The following is a 27,759-nucleotide window of genomic DNA, read 5'->3' as shown; positions in this document are numbered from 1 at the left end:
AGCTCTTCCTGTTTCTACAGAATGAGACAGACAAAATCTCAGAAGTTAGCTGGATCCAGACCTCAACATCCTTCTAACCACCCAGTTAGAAGTCTGTTTTTCACACAGGAGTCTTGTCACCATGGTATTCCAGTAATTCTGACTTCTTACACAGTATTTCAAGCATGTCGTGGAGATGAATAGGCACTGGTTGTACTTACAGAATTCTGCTTCTGAAGCCACGGGTGGTGGATCTTCTGCATTGAAGGCTATGTCATGGGAATCTATGGGAACATCACACAGCTTTAAGGATCAAGGCTGATAACACTGCAGGATATATTTTTCTCCCAAGAAAGATTATTCCTGGTGGTACAAGAGACTTCCAGCCTGACATATCTCAAGAGACAGGTTGGCTTTGAACCCAAACAACATTCCAGGAACCATCAGCTGGGGGAGACATGGGCTGCTGTGGGGCTTGCTGATGGATGAGCTGTTGATGAAGAAGAGCCAACACAAGGCACTGAGGTTTCACTTCAGTAAGGCCGTAGAGAAGAACCCAAGTGAACAGAAACCAATGAAAGTCTTTGAGCTCCAAACCACTGAGATTCAATGCAGCTGCAGCGAGCAACTCATGAGGTCAGGTGAGGTGCAGGGATGGGTATCCAGGGTGCACCTTTGGGTCAGCATGAGATCTACAGAAACTACTCACAGCTCATACAGAGGCCACAGAAAGTCTGGGCCAAAACAACGTGCAGTGTGAAACAGGTACCTCGAAACCTTCCTCTGTCTGCTGCGGCTTCTGGTCCTCTGCCTGTGAGTGAGCATCAGCCTCGGATGCTTCTCTTGTGTTACATTTTGGAGACGGGCAAAGCCAGGGATGCTCACCTTACACAAGGCATCAAATGGGATCCCAAGTCCTGCCAAAGCCTTCGTCTGAAAGAGGACAAACCCTGCATCCAACCACGGACCCTATATTGTTGTTCTTACAACTGCCCTCTGCCACCCAACCCCATGCCATGGTCTCCTTCCCAGGCCTTGGCCACCCACCAGCTGTCTCCTCTTGGTCTGGATGCTGTTTGGATTGGGAGCTGCGCTGCTGGCTTGATGGAGCAAGATGCAGCAGCAGTCCTAAACCGCACTCTTGGCTCTGAGGCAGCATGGCAACACTAAAAATAAAGCACAGAGTGCTCCAAACAAAGGTACCTCTGTTCCCCTTGCTCTTCCGCGGTCTTGGGGTGGAAAATGAAAGAGCCCTGAATACATAGCAGGTGGCTCCAGGCAAGCCCAATATGGTGGTTTCTGAGGAAGGACTGGCTCTGGGACATCTGGGGAAACCGCAAGCGGTGTTTTGGTGTTCAAGCCTGCAGCTTGCCATATGTTTCACAAGTGGGCACGTGTTGTTCCATCGCAGCCGCACAGACCGCAGGGTCACCTCGCTCCCTCCTCCTTCAGCACCTTGCCTGCAGAAAAGATGCTTCTTCGTGAGCCAGGAGGCCTAAAGGGAAAAATTGCCCCCGGTGGAGGGATGGACGATGTGGGGTGGAATGGTTGATCTAAAAGGCTTGGAAGAAAAGGGGAAAGGTTGGCCCTCTCGCTCGTGGTTTTGTTAGTTTGATATGGGTTGCAGCATGACACACACAAATGTGTCGACCCTTCAGTTCTGCAAGGGATGAAATAGGATTAATCACCACAGGGACCCTAAGGACAGGAGAAAGGCTAGAGGGGTGCATGCTGCTGGTACAGCACCCTCAGCCCCCACCTCTGTGATTGAGCACCTCGTAAGCCAGAGCTGTATTTGTAGCAGGAGCTGTGGAATTCATTGCACTTGGGCTACTGACGTGTACAGGACTCTTGGCCTGCAGTCATTTCTTCTCATAAGCTCCAAAGCCTCAGGCTGTAATGCCTGCAAGGGATGCACACAAGGGCAGACAGGACCACAGGTATCCCACTGTTACAGCTGGATCCCAAGGTGTGATTTAGTAGGATGCTCATCGCATAAATATCCATCCCATGTAGTCCAACAGGACAGATTGCCAAAGGGGTCTCACCCCAGAACAACCAACAACACAGGGCCATCCTTTCATCCTAGTGTAACCACTTTCCAGCTGGGTTTGCCATCTCAAAGCACTCTTGGCACTCTGAAGTCAGCAGCATGTGAGATAAGCAGCTCTTCAGGACATGGGAACATAGAGGCTGCATGCTTAGCCTGGAAGAATGCAGCAGGGTCAACTTCAAACCCCTGATGAGTTTTTTAGTGGCTTCCCCCCGCCCCTACACATCTCATGATCTGCTTTGACACCCAAGCAAGGGGAAGGACAGCTTTGCATCCATCTCCTCAGCATTTCCCTACAGCTGCCTGGATCTCAACGCATCCTCTGCCCAAGTACCTGTGAACCCCAGCCAGTACCCTGGGCATTAGGGTCACACCACAAAGACTGTTCCTTCCCCAGCCAAAGCCTTTGGCAGGGCTGGTTCAAAGCAGTTTGTTGATGTTTGCCCTTCACACGGGCAAGGACATAGATCCAACAAGGCCTTCACAGTCCTCCAGAGCCTCCCAAAAACAGGATAGAAGTGAAGGCAGATGAGGGTATGAATGCTCAGCCACCACTCCTGCATTGTTGACTCGCAAACGAATACAGGCAGATGCCCCCTTTCAGCCCTCATTTCTTCCCAAACCCCTCCCACAATCCCCCAACAGATCAAACCCCCTGAGATGGATGAGGACGAGAAGACAAGGGGCAACGAGAACCATCAAATCAACCCTTCCCATCTTGGAGCATTGTGACCCAGGTCTGCAAGGTAAGGGCACTCAGGACAGTATGAGGAAGACAGGCAGGGACCTATCTTCATGGTCTTTTGTAAAAAGGCCCTATAGATATTGCATTTTTCCCCCCCTCCTCCATTGCATTATTGCATATGATCCCTTGAGATGAAGCCAGTTACAGAGCAGGACCTCCACAGACCCCACACAAGGGAAGACTTGGGCAGGAACAAACTAGGAACCCCTCCACCACCATTAGGAACCCCACTGACAGCACCAACAAAAAACACTTTGCAAGACAAATACAAAACATAGCACTTTAATTGCAGGAAGGTACAAAAAAAAAAAAAAAAGAAATTACAAAACCATTTAACAAAAAAACTTAGGCATAAAATAAATAGGCAGCCTCACTGCATGCACATCTGCTAGGTCCTTTGGTCCACGGTGCTTTGTGGCTGCTGCAAGGCATGAAGCCATGCCCAAGGAGCTCCCCAGCCCTGGGCAAACACAAAGCATGTTAATGAGGGTTGAAACATGGAAGCTGCTGCCTGCTCACGCTTGGGAGAGACCAACACATGCATTTTTGGGATGGTGAAGCCAACCTATTAACACTACGCTGCTATCTTTAAAATAGAAGACATCTGTTTGTACAAACTCTGGTTTTGGGTCAGAAAAATTAAGATCCCTATGTTCTCATAGCCAACGTTTACATATATAATTTCTGCATCGCTCTCTGAATTTCAAAATACTCCCCTGTATGACAGACAAAAAAAATATAAACTTCATTGCAAAAATAAAGAGGGATTTGAGGAGGTTTTTCCCCCACGGAAAGCATACCACAGACTTCAGCAGGACTGCAAATTCTTTGGGGGAAAATAATTACTTCTGTTAAGGATTTACTTGAGCACTGTAAGGCCTTTCCAGGAGTCACCACCTCCTTCCAATGGTGGTTCTCAAACCAAGTGGGGCTGTTGCTCTGGATCGCTGTGTTTACACAGATTTTTGGACTGAAAACAGCAAAGATCAAGAACCAACTCTCCAAACAAAGGGAAATTTTGAGGCACTAATGAATCCCAACGGGTCTGCAGTCACCCAGACCCCTCGTTGTGCCCACGGAGGCTCACACAGCAATCTGTTGATTCTCTCTGAACAGCGGCCGTTGGTGTGGCCCACAGATGTCCTGGAAGATCCTGTACACCTGCTCTTGCTGCACCTCATCAGGCAGCATGGAGCTGCTGCAGGTCTTGCCAGCCTCCTCCATCACCTGCCTGACACAGAGCTGCTCCACCTAGACCAAATGAAAAAGAGAAAGGAGTTGTGAAGGCACTGGGAGAAGAACAGCCATGGCCAGGCCTACCAAAGCCTGCAGGCCCAACGCCATGATGCACCATAAGGCACGGCCACAGGAGCTGTCATAGGGAGGAGAGGACAGGCTGCCATTCTATGATTCCATGACACAATCAGAAAGTTGGGCAAGGATGAGCAGGACTGGGCTCTGAGCTTGGAAACCCCCTCCTTCCAGAAGCTCAGAGGTCCAGTGGGTCTTGCTTGCTGTAATGCCCACCCCACACCACAGTCTTATGCCTTCTCTGCCACCTGTAAGGTGCTGTGCCTGCTGTGGACTCTTGAAATGCCCCATGCCTTGCCCCAAGGAAAGGCTGTAGGGCTGAAGAGCCAGCCAGAGGCCACCAGTTAATGCAATCATTCCAGGGACTTATCCCCTCATTTTCCACAACAGAGAGCACAGCTCCCAGAGCCAAGGGGCAGGAACAGAAGGAAGCACTGACCAAGCAGCAGAGCAAAGCAGAGGCACAGGAATCATGCAGAAAACAGCTTTTCCAAACCAGTAGGAAATCTATGAGCTGCACAGCATGCAGAAGCTTTGCATGTATACGTGACCTGACCAGGCCAAGGGGTCTGAGACAAGCAGCAATATCTCAGGAGGCTCACACCAACCAGAGACTGGAGCCAGAGTCCCATTTCCAGGAAAAAAAATGAGCAACACAGTCCAGAGAAGAGGCACAACCCAGTGTCAGGGACCAGGAGCAGGGCAGATCATAGCAGCTGCCATACCTGGACGAGGATGAGCTTACACCGCAGCGGCACCGTGTCTGGGAACTCCTCTCCAAAGCACAACATGACCCTGCTGTCCGGGAAGCGGCCCTGGTTGTTGTAGTATTGCTGCAGCTCTGCAAGGAGAGAAGCACAGCTGGAGGCTGTCTGCAAGTTGTGATGCACAGCATGGGGTAAAAATCAAGCACCCTGACACAAAGCAGGCTGGTGGCTCTGCCAGGAGAAAACCTGCTGCAACAAAGCCTCCAGGCATGAAGCCTCTGCTACGTGACAGTGCACTGCATCACTCCTTCTCAGATCTGCTATCTGGAGTTACTCATCCACATCACTTAGGTAAACAGCAGTGATGCACAGTTGTAACCCCAAAGCGCTCCAAGAGGAAGCGGAGCAAAGTCAAGAACAACATCAACCCCTCCTACAGTGCTCATACCAACCTCTAAAGAATAAGTTGGTGTCAAATATCTTCACCACTTCATCACGGTCCAGTTTGCTCGGCCTGTCCTTGTACACCAGCGTGTTCCCACTCCAGAAAACCCTTCCCTGGCACAGCCTCTTGATGAAGATGCCCTGCTTGTTGCTGTGCAGCAGGACACCCCTCTCCAGGTGCCCAAAGAGCTTCTTGGTGATCTGCTTCTGGCGGTCATTCTGGATGGCTTCAGCTGAGGGGAACCTCACGTGCTCCAGGCTATCAGGGGCGTAGAGCTTCTCACTGTGGTTAGAGGGCTGGCTGAGCGACAGCCTGCAGCCCTCAGGATATGAGGTGGTGATGTGCCCCACCAGCCTCCCGCTGTAGAAGAAGGTGATCACCATCTGGGAGTAGCCTGGGAGAAAAGGACAGGTGAGATAGAGTCACTGTCTGCCAAACAGCACACGCTCACAAGCTCCAGAGAGGAGTGTGATGGCCACAGCCCAGTGTCACACAGGGGAATGGGAGCTGCCTTACCCGAATGCTGCTGCTCGTAGCCAGTGTACCCATTCACCAAGGGCAAAGCTGTGGGCAGAGAGAGTAGAGATGTGCCCAGCTCCAGCACACTTTCCCTTTCCCAAAGCCTATAATCCCACCCTCCCACCATCCCAAAGCTTTTCCCACTCAGCAAGCACATCAGGCTTCCCCATCTCCTGGATGGGAGTCACTAGCAAACACTCCCAGGGTAATTATAAGAATTGTGCAATGAACCCTGCACTGTGGGGTGCCCTATATCCACCAAAATGCTGACTTTAAGCACTAGGGAAGGTAGAATACAAGCACTGCCCAGAGGGAGCCTACACCATCCATCGTCACAAGCACTGCCCTTGGACGAACGGCTGGGTCCCATAGAACACCCCACACACTACTCACAGGTGCTGGGCTGCTGCATCCACCAGTCTGGTATTGGGGGGTTTCTGCAGGTCTCCTGTGGGGGTGAGGGGCTTCTCTTGATGATCCCCAGGTATTCATCCACACAAGGAGGCTGGAGCAGGAAGGGATACCCATTAGATCAGCCAGGGGCAGAAAGCTGGCTAGGGCCTGAAGAGGAGCTTAAGAGGCAAAGCAAGAGGGCAAAAGGGATGCCAAAAGGCTGATGAATGCTTTTTGGTTAGAAAGAGCAAGTTTGGGATTCCCCAGGCTATGCACCAAGATAACCTCTCAAGAGGCATGGAGCAGAACAGGCCCCACACTGTGCAACCAAGAAGGGGAACAGAGGCACAAGAAGCCTGCAGCCCCCACCAAACACAAATGCAAACAAAGCATGCTCCAGCCACGAGTAACCACACCGAGACCTCCAGCTTGCTCAGATGAACGACCACAGCCAGTGCAGCTGCAAAAGCACAGTGCTCATCATGAGGCAGATGTAGCTTTAAACACGACCAGGCAACCGGACTTTGCCTCGTCAGGTCTGTGTCCACGGAAGAGGGCTCACCTCTTTCATCAGGTCATCGATGGCAGAAGGGCTGCAGTCCATGTCTCCAACATCAGCCAGGCTGCTCCCGTTCCCAACGCCGATTTTGCCTGCAGAGAGCAGTGAGGATGATGCAGCAGGGCAGCCGTGGCCTCGCCACCAGATTTCAGAAACCCCACGAAAGTTATGAAACTGAGAACCGCAGCAACCCCGCGTTCCTCTTCCCCCCCCCCCCCCCCCCCCCAGCAGCTGCATTTTGGGGCCAGAAACCAGCCTGCAATAAATGGCACTGGTACATGGTGATGAGCAGTAGGGCAAACTAAATACAGCTTGGGGCTAGAGCACAGGAGAGGGGTTTTTCTGAGCACCCCAGAGACTGGTGCTGCTTCTCTTTTTTCCATGAGCCGTGCTGCCGGTGGGAACCTGCAGTGCCATTTGCATACAGGGCCCCATGTGAACACACAGAAGGAGACAAGATGCTACAGACAGATCTGCATGATATTTCTTGTTTTCTACCCCCCTCTCCTCCTTTTCTCTAAGCAAGGAAAGGTAAAAAGGAAGAGCACACACCAGAACAACAGCAGAGAGATGCATATTGCAACCTGTGCCGTACCCAATACTGCAGTGACTGCTCTCTGGTGAGCTGCTGTTCCTCTAATAAGAGATAGCAAGAGGGAAAGGATTTACTGCAACTCCCTGCCAGGGTGGGTGTCAGGAGGACAAAGGGCTGGGAGGGCTCAAGCAACCCCAAAGCAGGGGAAGGATTCAGGTTGGTGCATCTTTATTTCCCAAGCAGCAGTTAAGCATGGAGGAAAGATAAAAACATTATTGCTCTTAACAGCCCAGCAGCTCCTTGCCCACCTTCCAGCACTGCAGTGACACAGGACATGTCCCCAAGCCACGGGGCCAGCCCCACACTGCTGGGTGTAGATCAGCAGCACCCAGCACCCATGCGCTTCAATGGGGCACTCACATTTCTGCTCCTCCTCTGGCACGATCCTGTACACCTTGTAGGGCTCAGAGATGTCCAGCTGGGACCTGTCTGTCACCTCCTCAAAGTCAGGGCTCTTGTTCAAGGCACAGCGCAGCCTTGTCTTCCAGGTGGCTGGCTCTGCTTTGTCACCTTCTTTGAATTTGCCTTTGAAAACAGCCCAAGCCTACAGCAAAACAAAAAGGAAATCACCTTCCATGCAGGCTCTGCAAATCCCTTTGGCCCAAAGAGCAGATGAGCAGCACATCTTGGGCACGCTGGTGCTCAGGAATGGGACACCTCACAGAAGTCCCCAAAAGTTCAGGTATTACCACACAGCCCAGCTCTGCCACATCACACCAAGCAAAGGGAGCTGGAGTTGGTTTCAAGCCCTTCACAGCACAAACCAGAGCCAAAACAGCAGTGTGCAACTTCACTTTAACACAGACTGATGCAAGGATGCACATCCAAGCAATGATACTTGTCCTGATCCAGAAACACCCAAACCCATACTAAAATACACCTCATCTTCCCAGCTTTAGACCAGTAACTGACAGCTGGATTCTTTAATATCAAAACGTCATTTGTGCTTTCATGGGGAGGTGGGACAGTATATTTTGGACTCTATGATCAATGGAGGTCCCTTCCAACCCTTACAATTCTGTGATTTTAATACAGATAGGAATATATTTATATAAAGCCATCTCTACAACCCATTGCTCTGGTCGGTGCCCTGAAAGCCATCAGTCACCATGGATAGAGCAAAGTATGGGAATAAAGCAGAAGGAAGGGAATTCCTGACTTTTTGGTGCAGGACAGAATTTTCCTATTAGATCTAAGATGTAAAGTCCCTCCTCTCTGAGAAAAGCTGACACTTCCTTCCTTCCCTTTCTTTTTTTTGGTAAATGCACTCTTTATCAGACAGTGCCCAATAGGAAGCTTAGGGCAGGTCACAGAGCACATCAGGCCAAATCATACTACATACTGGGCTACAGCTTGATACATCCTCACTAGATAAAGAGGAGGTGAAGAAGGGGCAACAGCCGCTCCTGACTCCTCACCAACATGCCAGGAACAAACCCAAACCTGGCACCAACACAGCAAAAAGGAAAAGCCATCCCAAGTTGATCCCAACGGGGATCCTACAGGTGCTGCAAGCTGCAGATCCTGCCGACAGCAAGGACATCTCCCACCAGCTGAGATCCAAACAACCCAGAAACCACTGACAGCAGGGACGGACCACCTCACCTTGACAGCCCCGAAGCCATCGGTAACAGGGACAAACCATTTCACCCTACCTTGAAAATCGAAGCGTCCACCTCCTGGTTGTAATCCTGTTTCCCTGCATGCTTCCACGGGATGCGGAACATGGTTTTCTCCTCATTCTCCCAGATGAGCCCTGGGTACTGCTCGCTGTCAATCTGCTCAATCAGCCACTGCCGCAGCCGCCTCCCACCGTTGCGGTCGCACATCCTAGGCAGAAGTGGGAGCTGTCAGTCTGTCTGTCTGTCTGTCTATCTCGACACCCCTCTGCCCCCCACTAGCAGCAGCTGGGTCTACAGAGACATCTTAATGCATTCTAACGGCTGTGTTTCACTTTCAGGGCACCTGACTGGAGAGCCAGCAGATTGCAGTGATGTCTCCAAGTAGAAAAATAAAGCGATTTGGATGCAAGCAATCGCTCTCTGCTCCACTTTATCACGTGCAGCGTTGGCAACACACTGCCTGCAAACAGCAGCAGCTGCCACGTGCCCCTCCGTGCACCAAACCTCCCTTTTTTTAACATGGGAAAAGCCACAGCAGCGATTCTACAGCTGTCCTGCATCGCTCCACCCCAGCCATGTGGGCAGGCACTGGACTGGTGCCCACACCCCATTTACTGAATATGACGAAAGCACTCGTTAGCCTATCTGCAGCCTGCCTGGAGCCCTGCTGGAAGGCACCTTTATCCTCTTGCTGCTGAGGAAAGCTCTGTCACAGCAACAGGCTGACTTGCAAACTCCTCTTTTTGGGATCAGCCCCGTAGGAACTATGCTGTCACCTAAAGAAGTGATGCTGTAGAGGCAGACAGCTCCCAGTACTATAGCAATGGGGGGGGGGGGGGGGGGGGTGAAGCCTCTTGCAGCAAGGAGCAGCGCAGGTAGCAGCAGGGTCACCGCAGGGAACAGGGCCATGCAACCACATCCTCTCCAGGACAGGACCCTGCTAAGGGGGGGGGGTGAGGTCACCTCATTTCTGGTCTCAGCTCATTTTTAGCAAAAATGGCTTAGCAGAGCAGCCACGAGAAAGCCAACTCAGCCCATCTTCTCATAAGCTTGTTCGCATTACCTTAAAACTTCACATCCCAGCACCCAAAAGATCCTTCCCGATGCAATCCCAGCACCGTGCAGCCCTATTTCCTGCACACCCAGCTCCCTAGAAGCCACCCTACAACCCCTATCTCCTACAACCCAGCACCCTGCCTGCCCTACAATGCACACACAGCACCCTAAAACTTCATCCCAAGAGCCCACAGCTCACCTCCATCCACCCCCACGACCCTGCCTGCCCAGCACCCTACAACCTCCACGTTTTGAAGTCACATCCCCCAGCACTCCAAAGCCTCCATCCCAGCACCCCAAACCCCACCTCCCGCACCCCCACCAATCCTAAAACCCCCACCCCAAACCCGCACCCTGCTCGCTCCCAGCACCCAACACAGACCAGCACCTTACAGCCTTACCCCTGCATCACCCTCACTCTACATGCCCCGCTCCAGCACCCAACGACCCTAAAACCACCACGACCCTAAAACCCTCCAGCCAAACACCGCACCACAGCCCTCACCCCCGACATCCCACCCCCCAGCTCCCGCACACACCGCACCAATTACCTTCCACACTCCCCGCTCCGCACCCCAACGCGCGCCCGCGCCCGCACCCTTATAGCGCCCCGCAGGCCGCTCCCCACGTCGCCCCGCCCCCAGCGCCGTTCAGCCAATGGCAGCCCTCTCCCTCCTCCTCTTCCCGCCCCCTTCTCGGGCTGCCCAATGAGGGGTCGCGCCAATGGGGGGCGCGCGCGCGCTCGGCTTGCGCGGCTTTCTCCGCAGCCCGCGCCTTTCCGGGAAATCAGCATGGTGGCGCGGAGGCGGGAGGTGTCCGTGTGTCCAACGTCCGTCCGTCCTCCTACGGCCCATTCCACCCCATTTCCTCTATTTCTTCATCCCCACGCTGCTCCTGGTGGTGCTCGGCCAAACCCAGGGTGCTTGGCTTGTTTTCCTTGCCCGCAGGTGGCACGAGGCGGTCACCCGGGCATCCCGTGGCAATGCGATGGGCTGCAGGTGTCATAAAAATAACGAGCCACGGTGCAAAGCCTTCACTGCAATGCGTGACAAATGGCTGCTGGGAGAGCCTGTGTGAGATGTGCGGAGAGCCAAACACAGCCTGATGTGATGAGGGTCACTTGTAGCAGGAGGGAGGGGGGGATTGCACTGCTGACCCCCTGCATGGGTGATGTGGGAGTTGGCAAAACACGGAGCAGGGCTGGAGAGGACAGAACGTGCAGTCGTGTGGGAATACAGCTGCCTGGCACCTATGTGGGGGTAGGAGGTGCTCTTTGGGCAGCAGATGCTGCCGTGATGCTGTAATCGCTCGGGGCATCCCCTGTGGTTCCCACAAGCCGGGGTGAGTTAGGGGAAACACTGCAGTCTTGGGATGCCCACAAGGCAGGGCAGACCGTGGGATGGGTGCTGAAGTGGCAGCATGAGGTTATCACACCTACTGCACATCTAATCTCTGCTTATCACAGATCTGCGATGACTTCCTATTGACACCAGAAACCAACTTTCTTCTCTTTTTCCTGTGCACGAGTTCCATTTTTCTGCTTCCTAAAATGATAAGCGAGGCATTCGATGCAATGTCTACAAGGTTTGCTCAACTTCCCTCCAGCTCCCTTGATCATCAGCACTTATTGGCCTTTTCCCCACTGATTGCCCAGGGTGCTTTCCCAGATACTGCGGCACTTCTATATGGAATAACGCAGCCCATCCCTCCATCCCTGCAGCCATCCCCATGGTTTTGATCAATCCCCTGTTCCTTGGCAGCTCAGCACCAGTTTTGTCCCACTCACAGGCTCCAATACCCAGAAATTTCCACTAAGGGACTTCCTAGAAATACTTGAATAAAGGATTGGATCCTCTCGTGGTGACCCTGAGAAGGGCTTTAATGCAGAGTGAGGCTCTGCCTCTCTGTTTCTCAGTAACAATTGATTTTTCCCATACGGCGGGGCTGGTGCATGAGAAGCAGCAGCAGAGCAGCCCCTGCATAACTGCAGCTGTGGGGTCCTGCCCCAGCCTTTACCCCACTGCATCCCACTGCAGCTGCATCCCATGGGCGCTGGGCACGGCGGCTGTCACGTTTTGCAAGGCACAAAGATAGTGTCCCTCTGGGAGCAGCTGCTGCCTATCTGTCCATCCACGGGCTCCTGCTGCTGGGCAGTGGGTGGTTGGGTGCCGGGGGAGAGGTGCAGGAGCCTTCCCTGCTTCCACTTTGCTCCTGCTGGGCCAACAAACGCTGCAGCTCCTCCTGATCCTGGAAGGGGTTCCTGCCATAATCGTGACGGATCCAGGCACGGTACTGCCAAAACAAAGCCACAGAAGGTGCCACAGCCAGTAGGTGGATGCAGTGCAAAGCCCTGAACTAACCCCAGGCATGCCAAGCACAGCATAGGTACAGCAGCAGCCCCATTTTGCAGGAGCTTGCATGCCACGCAATAAGAGATGCAGCATTGCACGCAGACCAAGCGTTAGCTGCATCACCAAGACTGAGAGCAGCCTTGCTGGTTGCTCCCAGGAACCAGAGAGCTGGCAGCAGCCCCAACAGCTCTATTGACTTTATTTAATTCAACTTATTTACTTTGCCCTGCCAAGAAGCTGCTGTTGTTCCTTACAGCCACGTAACCATACGCAAAGCGTCCCCACGCTTTCTCCAATGCAGGGAAGGGCTGCACTCCCTGACCCCAGGCAGGTCAGCTCCTGTTTGCAGAGTGCTGTGCTCACCCACTCTGCTCCTGTCCCAGGGCCAGCTGGCACCGAGCAGAGAGCTGGAACCAGCCCTGTGGAAGTCATTCCCGACACTGCTGGGGCACAGCCACACTGCATGGGGAGGGAGCAGCAGTACTGCTGGGCGCTGCTGACACCCAGAAATGGGAAGCCAGCAAGGAAGGAGCAGCACTCAGAGCACCCAGCAGAGCAAAATGCTTGCAACGAGTTGGAGGGTGCAAAACCTGCAGGGTGCCAAGGAGCAAGCAGCAAGGATGCAGGCAGCACTGGGATGGACGCGGCTTCAGAGGGAGGAAGGGAGCTGATCTCACATCCCTGGTTTATGGGCATGGCAGATCCCTGTGCCCTGCTCTCGATGTCCCATGATGGCTATAAGGCTCCAGCCTCCTGGGATCAGGTGAAGGCCAGGGGAAAGCCTGAGAGCAGTGCTGGTGGCAGCCCCCTCCTGCAGCTGGGCAGAGGGGATTTCCAGTGGGAATGTCTGCATTTCCCGTATCCACCCCCCCAGACAGGGGACTCACCCGGCAGCCGCCTGCACACAGGAAGCCCCACTGCAGGGGTGGGAGCTGTGCTGATTTCCTTGCTAGAAAACAGGCAGTGGGAGCCAACTTTGGAGCAGTGACAGCCTGGCAGGGCCACACGCCTCCAGTGACAACATCTGTGCCAGAGCTGACACTCTGGCCCCAGTCACACGCAGAGAAATCCCATGGAGCAGCTACTTGCATGGTGACAACATGCCATATATTGGGGTTTTCCCTTGAGGGATGCAGGGACCAAGCTTAGGGCTGTTGTGCACACATCACCCATATGCACTCCCTGGTGCCAGCTCAGTGCCATTTGTGCATCCTCTCCCCAGGATGCAAGCTGAACTCTCGAGAAAACAAGAGCCCTGGGATTTAAAACAGCTTTATTCTAAGCGCACTCACATTATGCCTAGGCACTTTTTAAGTTTTTGCATGCATGCATGCAAAAAGCAAAAGCCCCTGGTAATAAATAGCATGCTCGAAGGGCAAACAGCTGGCTCACACTGTTTGCAAAATTGCTGCATGCAAAACAGGCATGCTTATTTGCAAACACCGCAGATGCATCCAAAGGGGCCTTCAGCTGCACAGCTCCCCTCCTTCGGCACTGCAGGCCAGTCACTGGCATGGATGCATGCAGGACCCACCTCCTTCAGCAAGGTCTGCTCGTATTCCTGCAGCTGCTGCTGGAAGCCGAAGTTGGGGCTGGCATAGGAGCGCACAGCCTTGGTGGCAGCCAGGCAGCGCTCCCAGCCCAGCTCTGTCACTGTCATCAGGTATGCCACCACGATGGTGGTGCTGCGGGACACCCCGGCCAGGCTGGCACGGTGCGAGTTGTCAGGATGGGGCATTGTTACCATGGGAACCCCACAGCAGGGGACAACAAGCTGTGGGATGCAGCACTGGGGCTTTCCAGCCACGGTGGCCCCTGTCCCATCAGTGTCCCCATGAAGGTCACACGGTTATGTCCCCTCCTCTAGCCTGTCCTCTCTGTTTAGAGCTCAGGTTTACGTGGCATGGATGATCTGGTTGACCTCATGCCACTCCTCATCTCCTCCACCACAACTGATGCTCAATATTGAGGACACTTATGGGGATCCCATCCCCACTGCCCAACCACATTTGTTGGGATCCCATCCCCACACCTCCTCTGAGCACCTGGGAGCCCCCACCTCCCCATAGTGTCCCTTGGATGACTTCTCCCCCACCTTTTAGCATCACACTGAGGAAGCCCACAGGCTGCCAACAGAGGCTCTTACCAATGGACAAGGCAGCCTCCCCCACGGAGCCGGCACTCGTGGATGAACTTGATGCTCTCCTTAAAGTGCTGCATCCTGCTTGGGAGAGAGGCAGTGAGGTGAGAGCAGAAGGAGCTGCCGCCTCCTGGAATCACCCCCAGGATTTCCCTGGGGCCAGCACAGAGATGGGTCCCCTGCCAGAGGAAGGGACTGGCCTGCATCAGCCAGGAAGGAAAAGCAGGAGAGCCTTCTGGAGAATTTCCTGCATCCCAAGGTGATGAGATGGAGCGGGCCACCAGCCCAATGGGAGGGCAAAATCCCCGTGCCCAACTCATCCCTACGTCAGAGCTCATCCTGAACCATCCATTCCTAAACAGTGCCACTCCGTCCCCTCCATGGGGAGAAAGATGCAGGACAAGTCATGCCTTGGACTTTTTGTTTTACACATTCCTGAAAGCTTCCTGCTAGAAACCAGCAATTGCCAGTGCAGAGGGAGTGCATTAGACCAAACCAGCGAGTTTTGCAGCAGAACAGAGATATGAGGCTTTTTGGCTGCTCAGCTGCAATGCAGCATGGTGCTTTGCTGCAGCACTCACCTTTCTGAAAGCATCAAGACACAGAGGTGGAAAAAAGGCTAAAATAACTCAGCGTAAACTCATGAGCCCAAGGTCCATAGGAGGGTTATACGTGCTCCAATGCCATCCATCTCTCCTGTTTATTGCTGTTGGACAGCAAGCATCTCCCAGAGCTCACAGAGAGCTGTTTGCTTGGCTCTTCAGCAAATATTCGCTATGATTGCTGCCCAGCCTTGCTCACCACGGGGGAGTTTTGAAGCAGAAAACCTGCTCCTGGGTAACTTGGGGCCGTGCCTAGACTGACCACGGACTCACTGACCCGAAGCCTGGCGCACAGCCCTGCATTCCTCAGGGGGAGGAGGAGAGGAGGTGGCCTCACACAGCCCCGGTCCCACTGCTGGGTCCCAAGCTTCCTCTGCTCCGCGTGACCAGGCTGGGCCAGCCCCACACAGCCTTCCTGCTTTCTCAGAAGCTCAGACACATGCTGCCATAGGGATATTCCCCTCAGCATCCTCCTGAGACTCCACCAGGGCCAGGAGATCAACTTGGGCACAAACGCCATCCCAAGATTTCCCCTCCCTTCTGTCTGCCCAGCTGGGATGCTCTGCACCCTTCTATGGAAGCATGGAGCTCAGGTGCCCCCATCAAAGGCATATTCAGAAATAGCCATTCTGTGGGGAGTTTTAGGAGTTCTGCTGCCCAAAAGCCAAGAAGAGAAGGAGGTGCAGAGGATTCTTTGAAGCTGTAGTCATGCTAAGAATATTTTGTCTCTTGGCCCTGGATGGAGATGTCAATCCATTGCCAGCAGAGCATCTCCTGTTGGGAAACAGGGACTTTTCTATACTGCCTACACAGCCCCCAAGGCTCCAAGCTCTCCCAATGCCACACCTCTTCTACACCCCTTCTCTGGAACCGACAGCACTGAGCCTTGGACATGAAAAATGTGGCTGTCTCTCCTCCCATTGACCCTCACTGATCTGTCCGTCCATCCTCACTTGTGGTCCTTCCCAGCCAGCTAGAGGGAACACCTCCCACTTGCATCCCATAGGAGAGGTAACACTGAGAGCCAGCGAGGCCCTGAGTCACAAACATCTCCTCCATAGGACACCAAGTTCACCAGGATTGTGAAATCCATGACTTAAAGTGGCAAGCAGAAAAATAGTTCCTTGAATAAGTCTTCCTTCCGGCAGCCAGCCTCGTCCTTCTTTATTTTCCCCTTTCAGTAGACGTACCATAAATGCAAAGAAACGAGAGGAGAGAAAAAAAAAAGAAATAAACCAGAAAAAACCCTCCTTCTTGCTGAGGCAGGGCTTTCTTGTAAAGCTTCTCTTTCCGCTCAGCAGGAGCATGAGCAAGCAGAATCATGCCCACGGAGCACAGTTTCTCCCAGGGATGCTGAAAAGTGGCACCTCCACCGATGGAGCTTGGTACAGCCATTGCATGGGAAGCTTTTGCCTCTATGGGGATGGATTGGCAAGAAAAACTCCCAGCAGTCACCCATTTTTCTGGTTATAATGAATGGTTCTTGGGTGCCTATTGCCCTAAGCAGGGGATGATGCTACATCTGCTACAATCAGCACTGCAGCCATCAGCCCCACTGTCACCTCTCCCCAAACTCATCCAGAGCATCCTCACATGGCCAGTATTTAAGTTCTGTATGGGGGAAAAAAATATTTTGATAAATATCCAATTTCTCCTTCCAAGGAAGAAGCCTGAAAGGCCAATACAAATCACTGTCTGCACCAATGAGCCTTGCTCCAGTTTAGAGCTCTGCCTGGTAGAATAATTCCAAGATTTGATGGAAAATTGAATTTACTGACCGCAAACACACAGAGAAACAGATGTTAGGCCATGCAAACACTATTAGCTGCCTTAAAATGAGCTACAGCTTTTATCAGACTCAATGACACGAAGTTTGGGCAGTGCAGAGTGAATATTCATTCTGAGAAATCTGGTGGCTGTCGGTCGATAGGAGATCAAAATGCTACTTTGTGAGGCAAAAGGGGGTGCAGATGACTTACAGGTTTTGACTGGAAGAATCAGAGGCCGAGATACAGAGATAAGTCATGTCCTGAAATGAAGAGAAAGTTGTGGTAGAAAGATATCTCCCATTTTCCCTTTTCCTTCTACATAACCCTTCCATTAGGTGCCTCTAAGGGCAAAGCTCCTCTTTAAAATGTGATTTTCTGAAGCATCTTGGCCAGAGCCAGGGTTGCTCAGACCATTTGCCACCGTTTCAATAGGATCCAGGGGCACCACAGTGTCCCCATCTCCCTGCCCCCCCCCATCTCCCTGCCCCCCCCCATCTCCCTGCCCCCCCCCATCTCCCTGCCCCCCCCCATCTCCCTGCCCCCCCCCCATCTCCCTGCCCCCCCCCATCTCCCTGCCCCCCCCATCTCCCTGCCCCCCCCATCTCCCTGCCCCCCCCATCTCCCTGCCCCCCCCCATCTCCCTGCCCCCCCCATCTCCCTGCCCCCCCCATCTCCCTGCCCCCCCCCATCTCCCTGCCCCCCCCCATCTCCCTGCCCCCCCCCATCTCCCTGCCCCCCCCCATCTCCCTGCCCCCCCCCATCTCCCTGCCCCCCCCCATCTCCCTGCCCCCCCCCATCTCCCTGCCCCCCCCATCTCCCTGCCCCCCCCATCTCCCTGCCCCCCCCATCTCCCTGCCCCCCCCCATCTCCCTGCCCCCCCCCATCTCCCTGCCCCCCCCATCTCCCTGCCCCCCCCCCATCTCCCTGCCCCCCCCATCTCCCTGCCCCCCCCCATCTCCCTGCCCCCCCCATCTCCCTGCCCCCCCATCTCCCTGCCCCCCCATCTCCCTGCCCCCCCCCATCTCCCTGCCCCCCCCCCATCTCCCTGCCCCCCCATCAGAACGATGCGTGCGGACGCACAGCCATGAAGTCACTCATCAATGAGTTATTTCCTCCTGGTTCCTTTAATACACAAGGAATCATCCTGCCACATGTTGGCGTAGGTCAGATTACACTTTCTTTAGAGCATCGCTTCCTCGATCCTCCCTGTTCCGAGCTAAAATTAGACCCTTTTCATCTCATTTTTTTTCTTCTTAGCAAATCGGGTGGAAATCTCACCAGACAGAGCTGACACAGCCCAGCACGGCACACCAGGGGTTGCCCCATCTCCATTCATCTCCCTATAACACCGCTGCCCAAAGCTGCTCTTGCTTCCTTTCATGAAAAGGCTGGAAAAAGCCAATTATTCCAAGTGAATGTCAAAGGGAAGGATGAGAGCTGGATGGGCATGGCCATCACAGGGACATTCCCACATTGGAAAGACCCACGTTGCTAGGAGAAGCACACGGGGTTTCCCCAAGCATCTCCCCTCCATCCCATTGCCTTTCCCTGGCCCCATCCCACACTGATCCCACAGCCCCCAGTGGGATGGAGACCATATGATGCATTTCTAATGGAGGTGGTGGAGTCACCATATCTGGAAGAGTTCAAGACCTGGTACACAGGGACAGGGTCAGCAGGCATGATGGGATGGGCTTGGAGATTAGAGGGGTCTTTATCAACCTTAAGGGTACTGTGATACGATCCTGATCCTCTCCAACCTGCTGCTTGGTGCATTCCTACACCCAGCAAACCACAGCACTCTGGCAAGCAAGTTGCAATGGGACAACAGAGCTGGGACACAAGGACAAGCAAGATCTTGTGGGATGATTTCCAACTGGGATGAGCTATGATGCATTGCAGTTTCCCAGCACCTGGATGAGCGAGGAAACCCACCAAGCTGGGAAAGCCAGCATGCCAATGGTAGGACTCAATACATTCAGCTGGACCCCAGGTGGCTTCCCCTTCCCCACAGGACCACGTGCCTCCATCCCAACTTGGGGGAGGGAAGCTGGGCTGCAGGCATGGGAACGCTGCTGGGGTTTGCGGTCCCCGGCCAGGGGCTGTGATTGACACATTGCTCAACCCACCATGCTTTTCCTGTTCCCCTTTCCACTGGCTCTGTGCACTGCTGCGGGCTGCAAGCTGCCTAGGCAGGCTGCTGCCTATATGGCCATGCCCCACGCCCCAGCTGCTGCACCTTCCCTGAACAAACCAGTTCTTTGACCCCATTTTCTGCACCTTCCTTCCTCCTCTCTCCTCAGTTTCATTGCTCAATGTCTTGGCAGGGAAGACCACCTCCCATGCACGGACCCATGGGCTGCTCACCCTGCGTGCACCCAGCACACTCACACCCAGCAGCTCCTTCCAACCTCAGTTTCCCTCCTTCAATTCCTTTCCCCTTCCCATAGGACAGCAGCAGGCATCCATGAGATGGGGAGAAGCCATCAGCTGTCACTCCCTGTAGTGACAGAGCATTACACCACTTTGGGGACATGGAATAAGGTACAACTGCCTCCTACGCACCTCCTTCACTTCTTATTTTCAGGATTCCAGGATTTTAAAGCATTCCTCAATGCTCATTCCCCAAACCCAACGCCAGAAAATGGGATCAACACTGGAGGGACGGGGAGTGATCTCAGGTGATTCGGTCCAGGATGGAAGATCCCCCTCAGGGGCTGCCCGACGTGGAGGTGAGCAGGCAGAGCCCTCCCCAAGCCCCATCCTGAGCACCGGGGGTGGATGCGGATCCGGCAGTGCCGTGCGTGTGGCTCCGCTGCCCTCTCGTGGCCCCTACCAGGGGCAGCACCATGGGTCGGACACCCTCAGCCACAGCCTCCATCAGCTACAAACCCTCCCGGGAGGCTCCGTGCGCCCCCCAGCTGTTCCACCCCCAGCACTGGATGCCAACGCAGCATCCCCCCTGTGTCCCTCACTCACCTCCAGCACCGGCTTGGCCCCGTTGTGCACGGAAAGGATGTGTGTCACGCCATGCCTCCGCAGGCTGTCCCTGTCCTCTGAGTCTGCAAGCAGGAGCAGCTCCAGCAAACACTTACAGATATCCCACCCCCAACTCCATCCCACCCGCCTCCCACCCCATGGGACCAAACCCGGTGGTATAAGGATGGCCAACCCCATCGGTTTGGCCTCTCCTGGGATGGAGAAACCCATTTTGCAGCCATCTCCAAATAAGAAGACCCCTCTGCCAGGCAGGCTTCCCACACTCACCACGGATGTTCCCCAGGTAGAGCCCTGCGACCACCTGCAAGGTGGCAAAAAGCAGAGCTGATCTGTTTGACACCTCATCCCCTCTGCTTCCCAAACCCCCCCTCAACCCACAGATGCTTCTGCATTACTCAGGAGCATCACCTGTGTTCACAGGCTGGGGCCCCACGGAGAAAACACCCCCAGATAAAGATGAACCAAGCAGCTAATGAACAAAGCATCTTCATTAACAAACAGCAGAGGTTGTTTCCACCCAAGACAATCTGCCAGTGCTGGATACCACAAACCAAAACCCTCCAGGAGCACAGAGCTCAGGAAAACTCAGCACATGGATGGATTGGGCCTGGCTGCTGTGCACTTGGGTGCAAGCGTGCAACCACCAACCAGAGCCCAACCTGGAGCAGCTTCCTGCTGTGTTTGGCTGTTCTATAGCAACCAGTCTTGCAAATGGTTCCAAAGGTTTCCTCTGCCAGCAGGGTGAATGCACAGCTTATCCATATGGAGTTTGCTGGGCTCTGTGCTTAATGAACCCAGTGAGCAGCACCACATCGGGGCATTCCTCACCCTGGGTGGGTAGATATCATGGAGAAGGATGTTATGCTCGTGGGGAGCCTATCCTGAGCCCAAAAGATCCCCTGCATCTAGAGCTGTGCTCCGAGATGGATGGATGGAGAGAAATCATTGCTTTATATTACCCAGAGGAGCAATAAAAAGACTCAGAGTGGCTCTAATTTATCCCAAGTGCTGCTCTGCTGCTATCCTGGTGTTTAATTTTAACCTGGATAACGCATACACCAGTGGTTATTTAAGGATACAAACAGACATCGATCCCTCCTGCCTGCTCTGAGCACCAACCCCAGCGCAGCCCCACTGCCTGTTTACGTTACACAGACACATCCCTATGGGGGACAAACAGGGGCACAGCTCCTGGGACCCCCAGTCAGTCCAGGGAGTTCGTGCCACCATGGCTGTACCACCCAAAGGACGAGACCCAAAAGCCAGCTGCCACCTGCTGAACACCCCTAGGCACTCAGCCCTGCCCTCGGTACCTTGCTCATTCCACTCCCCATGGCTTTTCTCTCCCCAAGGTGAGGATGTAGACAGGCTCTCAGTATCCAGGGTTATCTGCAAGAAAACACTCAGAAAGCCCACAGAGAACAGTGAAAGCTGCTTTCCCCATGGGGCGCTCAGAGCCTCAGCAAACTCAGTTCACTCACCAGCTCTGTGTCATCAGGCAAAGAGGAAAGCAGCTGCTGCAGGGCTGGGCAGGATGAAATGAGGATCTGAGGCTCAGGTTTCCACTCCAGACTCTCTGGTACAGTGGGCATTGCTCTCCTAAATCAAGGCACCACCTCACCAAGGTGGCATGGAGAGTGGGGACACCTCACTGCCTTTCTGCACTGCTTTGGGGCCAGGTTTCATGCTAGGATGCTGCTGTCTGCTGCAAGCCCAGGGCTCAGCAGGATCTCTCTCATTCATACCGGTTTCTCCCAGTCATGGGAATGAGAGCAGAATTCAAAACAAGGCACTTAACCCAGAAAAACAGAGAGTGGCACAGGCAATGTGCAGCATCAGGAATAAGTCCACATTCCCCTCCTTGCAGTAAGGCAAGACGAGCTGTGGAGCAGCTCTGTCATTCCAACACACACTCCCAAACCTCCACTTCCAAAGCAGATCTGTCTTGCTGCTTGCCAGCCCCTTCCCAGGTCAATGCTGTTAGCCTGACAGAAGGAAAGAAAGGGAGGAAAAAAAACAAAACCAACAAAGCAAACTGCTCGCATAGTGAAACCCCTGCGGTCACCAGGAATCTGCAACCCATGGCGAGGTGAAGTCAAGGTTGCCTCGAGTGCCAGAGAGCCCAGCCTGAGCCAGCAGACATCTCCCAGCAGACCAGATCATTTCCCACACTCCATCTGAGACGTTTCCTACAGGCACTGAACCAATGCTGACACGGAAAACAGCAGAGCAGCCTCAGGACAGCAGTTCAAGGCGCCTGAAGCTGTGTTTGTTGCCGTGCTGTTGCTGGGTTGGTTGCAGACATCGCTGTTTTGCTGTCAGATTCACCGCTGTGATGAAGCCAGCTCTGCTGCAGGCACCCCAACATCCTTTGTTGCAACCCTTTGCTGCACTCTGGAGGCAAACAGGAAGGGGAGCTTGTTGCTTCATGCCTGCTGAATCACCTCACCTTAAAGCCTTCCCAGAAGCTGCCTTATTGCAAGGGAAAGGCTGGCCAGCTCCTCATGAGCAGCAGCAGGGGCTCCCTAGGCTTTCCAGCAGCTAAATGGATGGAAAAAACACAACAGTCTTGTAGGCAGGAAACAAATTAATTGAAGGCAAAGCTTGTTTTAGTAGTTTGGATCTTTGGAGGGCTGCTTTAAAAGCAAAGAGTGGGATTTGCCTGGAGGAAGCCTAGGACGTGCATTAGTGGATAACCCAAGGGAAAACAAAGTTTGGCAGCTACAGACAGAGCAAAGCAAATACAGAGGCGCCAGCCTTTGTAGCTCAGGCTCTGGAAACCTTAAGCCACGTCTGAGCTGTGAACCAGAGCTTGCTCAGAACACTGCCTTTACATCTGGGCTGCTCCCACAAAGCGTGGCTTCTCTTTCCCTCCCCTCAACCACAGCCACCCTCTCTGAACAGCACCCAGCTACAAAGAGGCAAAGCAAGAAACACCTCCTGGATTTACATCTAAACCCTGAGCTACAATGGGCACTTCTCTCTCTTCCTCACTTGAGCCTGCACAAAACACTGCAGCGAGCTCTGCAGCCCATGCTGTTGAGATGGGAAAAGCAGTTGAGGACAAGAATGCAGAGCCAAGTCCCCTTTACAAGGACAAGGGAAGCAGCGTTCATCTCCACCACGTGCCCTCCGTGCTTTGATTCAGCACTGCTGCCTTTTGCAGAGCTATTTCTGGTGCTGAGTTATGGGACACCGAGCCTCCCCAGGAGCTGGGATCTGCTTACCTTACATGTAGTTCAGAGCACTGCCACTCCTGGCTGCGTCCCAGAAATGCAGCCTTGAAGAGGAGTTAAGAAATAAAGGTATTGCAGCTCCTGAGGAGCTATTCCTGTGCCAGGACAGTAGGATGACTGTCCTGAACACTCAGCAATGCCCACTGCAGAGCTAGGTGGAATTGCACCCCTTCAATTTCAAGGCAATGAACACAAAAACAAACTTTCCAAACTACATTTCATCTTCCTTATCCTCCCCCCAACAAGAAATAGAAGCATTTCACTCCCCTTAACTGATTAATGCTGTCTATATAACAATCACTACAAGGATATATGGAGAAAAAACCCTGCCCATCAACCTGCACTACAAACGACCATCACAACAAACGCATCTGAAGGCCAATAAAACGAAGCTTTCAAGTTAACCAGATGTTTATTTTCATCTATTTAGGTGGAGAGATTGTTCCAGTACATAAGCAACGAGGTCACGCACGGGTGATGGAATCATTTCATATTCAAGCAGAGCTGAGTTGCTTCATTTCTTCCACTCGTTCTTCTCATAATCCCACTGGGAAGAGATGCCCTCCACGGGATTCATCCGCATGTCCAACATCCTCTTTGTCTGCATTGCCAGCCACTCATCAGAGAAGGTGTGAGGAACAGGGCTGTACACTGCAATTAAAACCACACTAAATTAACAACCCAGCAACACTTGCATCTGTGTTCCCAACAGAAAGCTTTTCCCTCTGAAGCAAACACAGCTGATCACACGTGCACCATCAAACCTAAGATCCCCAAATCAAGTTTTGGAAGCATTCCGCTCAGCAGATTCTGGGGTTGATTCTCTTGATGAGTTCTGCTCGTCAGCCAAGACAACAGCCCTCTCCTAACTTCCACCACAAGTAGGTGAAGCCTCAAGATAGAGAGCAGCTCATTCAGCTGCATGCTTTGCCTCACGGCAGCTGGGGGGCTCCCCTGAGGTAGGATCTTTAGCTGGGAAGGAAGCCAAGCATGACAGAAACCCAAATGTTTACGACCAAGAAGGCAGCAAGCTTTTGCAGCAGCAGGTTTCACAGCCAGGGAAAGCTCTGGGATCAGCAGCACACTGCTATTCTTTCCCCTCCAACTCTCTCCAGTAACTTTAGCTCTCCACAAATCAACTTCCTGACAATTTATGCTACATACCTGCTTACATCCAGTCAGTCTCAACTCCAGAATGGAGTTTTCAGAAGCTAAGGATGCACCAGGATGGCTGTTCCACACAGCGTTTTGAAACAGAGCCATTTAGGGAGCACTTCCTGATGTCACAATCAGATCTCAACTGCTCTCTCAAATTAGGGAGGGGACACCACGCAGTGTTTACTTACTGTACATTTTCTGCCAGATGAGGATGAGGCCAGATACGCCAAGAAAGAAAAGCACTCCACCAAGGACGGTCTTCCACTCATTTGTTCCTTTGTTCATTTCTGCATAGCTCTCATTGAATTTGATACGGTACACTGGGGAAGGAAAACATTAAGCATCAAATAGTCTCTTTGTACTTCTCCTGCAGCTTGCAGGCAACACATCACTTGCTGGAGGCAAACCAAAGCTTCAAGCTGTATGGAAGAGATGTTAAAATATCTTCCAAATGACCTGACACCCTCCATGCCAAGATCAATGCATTTGTGCCAAAGGAAATGAGCTGCATTTCACCTTCCCCTCATGAAGAAAGAAACATTACTCTCTATTTTATATGTGAGTGTAAACTTGTGCAAAGACTGCATAATAGAAGTAATGGAGCTTTCCTTCCCTCCCTTCAATTCCTAGTATCACTATTTACCATAAAGCTCCTTAACACAGAGGGTTTCAGTGGGAATGCTTATATTTAAAAGGCTTCTCTCAGCTCTGCCAACAAGACCTCCATCTCATGAAGCTCAAAGCAGCATTTGATTTGGAAAGTGCCTATGAATATTTGAGAGGGCTTGACATCTTCCTGCCATGACACTGGTGGACGCCGTGCTCTTCACAGATCCCATCAAACAGGCTCTCACTTGCACAACATGACGGCTGTTAGAAAGATGACAGTTTTATCTGCAAGGCTTGGCACTTTAAGCAGCTGAAATTTGGGGATGCCAAGGTCAATAACAGTAAAATATATAGGGCCCAGTTTTTCACCCTTCCAGTTTCGTTGGTAGGACTTGAAAGATAGCAATCTATCCCTCCAAGCCTTCAGTTTAGTTTACTAGAGCAACTAGAACACCTCTCAACAGAAGAGAGAATGGATAAGAAATCCTGCCTTGCCCTCCCACAGCAGGAATAGCTGTGGGACAATCAGGTTGACTAATTAGATACTGTTGATTGTAATTTGGAATACTGGTTATAACAACAGGCTTTTCTCAGAGAAGACAGGCTCTCTGCTAAGCCTGACCCACAGTTAGCTAAATACCTTCTGTCAGATGCACTGCATGACCTCAGGCACATAACAGAGACCAACAGGCACATCTAGCTCCCTGCAACAGCAGTAAGAACACAAGCCACACAAACCACTGATCTCCACTTGTGCTCCATCATAATTAACAGAGTCCTCTCATGGCTCAAGTCTCTGCCCACAGAGCCGCTCAGTAAAGCAGGGCTTAGCAGCAGCTTAGAGCCACCTTCTTTGAATGCCTTTCTAGTAAGTCATTGGTAATGAACACACAGCAGATCAGGTCTCATTATTGCCAGCTGTAAGGTTATTCAGAGGCTTACATTCAACTTTCTCATCAACAGACAAAGCGGTCCAAGATGCCTTTTCCTTTTCTTTCAGAGCCTTCTGCTGAGCAGAGAGCTCCTTCACAAAGGCCGCTTCTGGCAGGGGAACATCACGGCGATCAACGTATGCTGGATGGCTGAAATCCTCTGCTTTGACAACACCAGCTGTGTTTGGGCACAGAAAAGACAAGAATCAAACTTCTGACTCCTGCACAAACATCTCTCACTGGTTACAATACAAACAAAAGGCCAACAGCGCAGTTAAAGCACGACAGCAGTTAAGTAAACTTGGGGGGGGAGGAAAGACTTCTGGCCCAAGCCTTCATGACTGAGAAAGACAAGAGAGAACCTACTTGGAATGAGTGCAATTTTTAGAAGATCAAGTAGCTATGAATCTAGTCAAAAGGTAATATGCAAAATGGCTTTAAACTGTTAATCCCCAAGCCAGCTCTGTTTCTAGCTGTCATATCGATTCCCTTCTCAATACACAGAAGTCCTCTACACTTTTCCATCCCAGTCCAGGCCCTCTGCTCTCCATCAGTTAACCCCAGTGCCACCTCTGCAATGCCATCTGCTGGCAAAGGTGCTGCCCAAACACTGCCTCTGCTGCCAGGCTGAGAAACCAACCCTGCCAACCCGCTGTCCTGCATCCTACCTTACCCACACACGAGCTGCAGCAGGCACACAGGAAATGGCACAGGAAGAGCATTCAAAATAGCTATTTCTGCAAGAACATGTAATGCCAAAGAGCTGTCTCCAGCAAATAACATCACAGAGTCAGAATTATTGAGCTACTCTGTGCTTTATACAAGTCTTTTGGACAAGTTCCGTGTTATTTGTCTCCTATAGCTGTACAGGGATACATCACTAATACATCTAACAACATAATTAACCACTTGCTTCCCTTGCTATTGGGAACCAGCCTGTAGCTGGGAGAAAGCTTTTTTCCTCACCTTCAAGGATCCTAATAGTTGCATTCTGCATCCTTCCTCTCAAACACCACTTTTATTGTCCCCACTAAAACCAAAGCAGTGCCACCTACCATGCCCATGCGCCCTCACACAGATGGAGGTGGAAAGGGCTCTTCTCCCAATGAGGCTGAATGCTCTTGAAGCCAACATCCTGCCAGGTCAGAACAACAACAGGTAAATAAATCATTGTCAGCTGAAGACAGTAAATACATTAAACTGAAATAATATCCCTCAGTGTTATTGCCTTTGGGCTTCCTGCATCTACTCTGAAGGACAGACCAAACTGCTCCAAGCTTTACAGTAGCATCACACCAGCAAACTGTGCAATGCATCTCATTTTCCAGCAGCCTCCAGCATCGTGCTTGGCTCAGCCATGCAAGATGCCCTCAGCAGCCCAGTGCTGATGGCAGGGAGCCCCATGCCGGGCCTGGAAGCACCTCACAGAGCAGTGGAGCTCCAGCACCGGGCAGCAGGCGCTCAATAACGGTTTCTAAGAACGTTCCCTGCTCCAGGCTGCGAATTTCTCCCGGGTTTCAGCATAAAACCCAACACACCCCCGCAGCAGAAGTGTACCTCTGCCTTTGAGCTGTTGCTCAACCCCCCCCAGTGCGGCGGGGACACCGCGCGACATGGCGTCATATCGCCGATATGACGTCACACGGCAACACCGATGAGACCCCTTCGAGAAGCGGCGGGCGGCCCTCAGCGCGTGGTCGCCGGGACGGGGCCGACCCAGAGGCGGCGACGAACGGTGCCCCACGTACCCCGAGAGTCCCCGCTGTCCCCTAGGCCCTCCCGCTGTCCCCCAGGCCCTCCCCCGGCTTCCCGCGGCCTCCCAGCCCGACGACCTGCCGACCGTCCTCTACGCCGGGCTTCCACCGGAAGGAGCCGCCGGCCGGAAGCGCAGCGCACGCCGGAACTCGGCACAGGAGAAAGAGAGCGGCGCTGGGGGGTGTACTCTCCCTCCGCCGCGGTGGCTGATGGGATGCGGGAG

General features: G+C 52.9%; 3 protein-coding genes across 11 annotated transcripts; all 3 read right to left on the bottom strand.

Annotated features, from left to right (window-relative positions):
* Positions 1 to 3,043: 3,043 nt before the first annotated feature.
* On the bottom strand, positions 3,044 to 10,608 carry IRF8 (interferon regulatory factor 8). The gene is made up of 9 exons (XM_048958956.1): positions 10,536 to 10,608; positions 8,962 to 9,136; positions 7,667 to 7,850; positions 6,715 to 6,803; positions 6,153 to 6,264; positions 5,757 to 5,804; positions 5,248 to 5,634; positions 4,814 to 4,929; positions 3,044 to 4,028 (listed from the first exon to the last, which is right to left on the bottom strand). The coding sequence occupies exons 2-9, from the start codon at positions 9,133 to 9,135 to the stop codon at positions 3,861 to 3,863; spliced, it is 1,278 nt and encodes a 425-aa protein (XP_048814913.1). The 5' UTR covers position 9,136; positions 10,536 to 10,608; the 3' UTR covers positions 3,044 to 3,860.
* A 433-nt stretch (positions 10,609 to 11,041) lies between these two features.
* Positions 11,042 to 21,978, bottom strand: LOC125699435 (dual specificity protein phosphatase 22-A-like). Of its 9 annotated transcripts, XM_048958963.1 has the most exons (8): positions 21,328 to 21,974; positions 21,160 to 21,235; positions 20,114 to 20,147; positions 19,826 to 19,908; positions 17,057 to 17,106; positions 14,482 to 14,559; positions 13,870 to 14,041; positions 11,042 to 12,276 (listed from the first exon to the last, which is right to left on the bottom strand). In XM_048958963.1, exons 2-8 carry the CDS (start codon positions 21,178 to 21,180, stop codon positions 12,103 to 12,105), a joined length of 612 nt encoding a protein of 203 aa, XP_048814920.1. In that variant the 5' UTR covers positions 21,181 to 21,235; positions 21,328 to 21,974; the 3' UTR covers positions 11,042 to 12,102. The 9 variants fall into 9 exon arrangements, with proteins under 9 accessions (XP_048814920.1, XP_048814926.1, XP_048814917.1 ...); XM_048958969.1 differs by having other exon boundaries at positions 13,870 to 13,927; positions 21,160 to 21,978; XM_048958960.1 differs by having other exon boundaries at positions 21,160 to 21,973.
* A 1,497-nt stretch (positions 21,979 to 23,475) lies between these two features.
* LOC125699437 (cytochrome c oxidase subunit 4 isoform 1, mitochondrial) lies at positions 23,476 to 27,729 on the bottom strand. The gene is made up of 5 exons (XM_048958973.1): positions 27,614 to 27,729; positions 26,837 to 26,916; positions 25,792 to 25,959; positions 24,429 to 24,560; positions 23,476 to 23,733 (listed from the first exon to the last, which is right to left on the bottom strand). Exons 2-5 carry the CDS (start codon positions 26,913 to 26,915, stop codon positions 23,597 to 23,599), a joined length of 516 nt encoding a protein of 171 aa, XP_048814930.1. The 5' UTR covers position 26,916; positions 27,614 to 27,729; the 3' UTR covers positions 23,476 to 23,596.
* Between the last annotated feature and the right edge of the window lie 30 nt (positions 27,730 to 27,759).

The sequence above is a fragment of the Lagopus muta genome, chromosome 12 (assembly GCF_023343835.1).
Source record: "Lagopus muta isolate bLagMut1 chromosome 12, bLagMut1 primary, whole genome shotgun sequence".
NCBI lineage: Eukaryota > Metazoa > Chordata > Aves > Galliformes > Phasianidae > Lagopus > Lagopus muta.
This window is presented reverse-complemented; position numbering and strand designations above follow the sequence as displayed.

What these genes read in the sequence shown, in the direction of transcription:
- LOC125699437 (XM_048958973.1), bottom strand. Translation starts at nt 26,915, where the DNA reads ATGTTGGCTTCAAGAGCATTCAGCCTCATTGGGAGAAGAGCCCTTTCC. An exon ending in TGTGAGGGCGCATGGGCATG is followed by an intron (nt 25,960 to 26,836) that starts GTAGGTGGCACT and finishes GCCCAAACACAG; the next exon opens with CTGGTGTTGTCAAAGCAGAG. An exon ending in CATCTGGCAGAAAATGTACA is followed by an intron (nt 23,734 to 24,428) that starts GTAAGTAAACAC and finishes TTTTAATTGCAG; the next exon opens with TGTACAGCCCTGTTCCTCAC.
- LOC125699435 (XM_048958963.1), bottom strand. Translation starts at nt 21,180, where the DNA reads ATGGGGAGTGGAATGAGCAAG. An exon ending in GATTCTTCCAGTCAAAACCT is followed by an intron (nt 14,560 to 17,056) that starts GTAAGTCATCTG and finishes CTCTCTCCCAAG; the next exon opens with CAGGATGCAGCACTTTAAGG. An exon ending in GGAGGCTGCCTTGTCCATTG is followed by an intron (nt 14,042 to 14,481) that starts GTAAGAGCCTCT and finishes GCACCGTGCCAG; the next exon opens with CCTGGCCGGGGTGTCCCGCA.
- IRF8 (XM_048958956.1), bottom strand. Translation starts at nt 9,135, where the DNA reads ATGTGCGACCGCAACGGTGGGAGGCGGCTGCGGCAGTGGCTGATTGAG. An exon ending in TCGATGACCTGATGAAAGAG is followed by an intron (nt 6,265 to 6,714) that starts GTGAGCCCTCTT and finishes TTCCTGCTCCAG; the next exon opens with CCTCCTTGTGTGGATGAATA. An exon ending in CACCAACTTATTCTTTAGAG is followed by an intron (nt 4,930 to 5,247) that starts GTTGGTATGAGC and finishes CTCTCCTTGCAG; the next exon opens with AGCTGCAGCAATACTACAAC.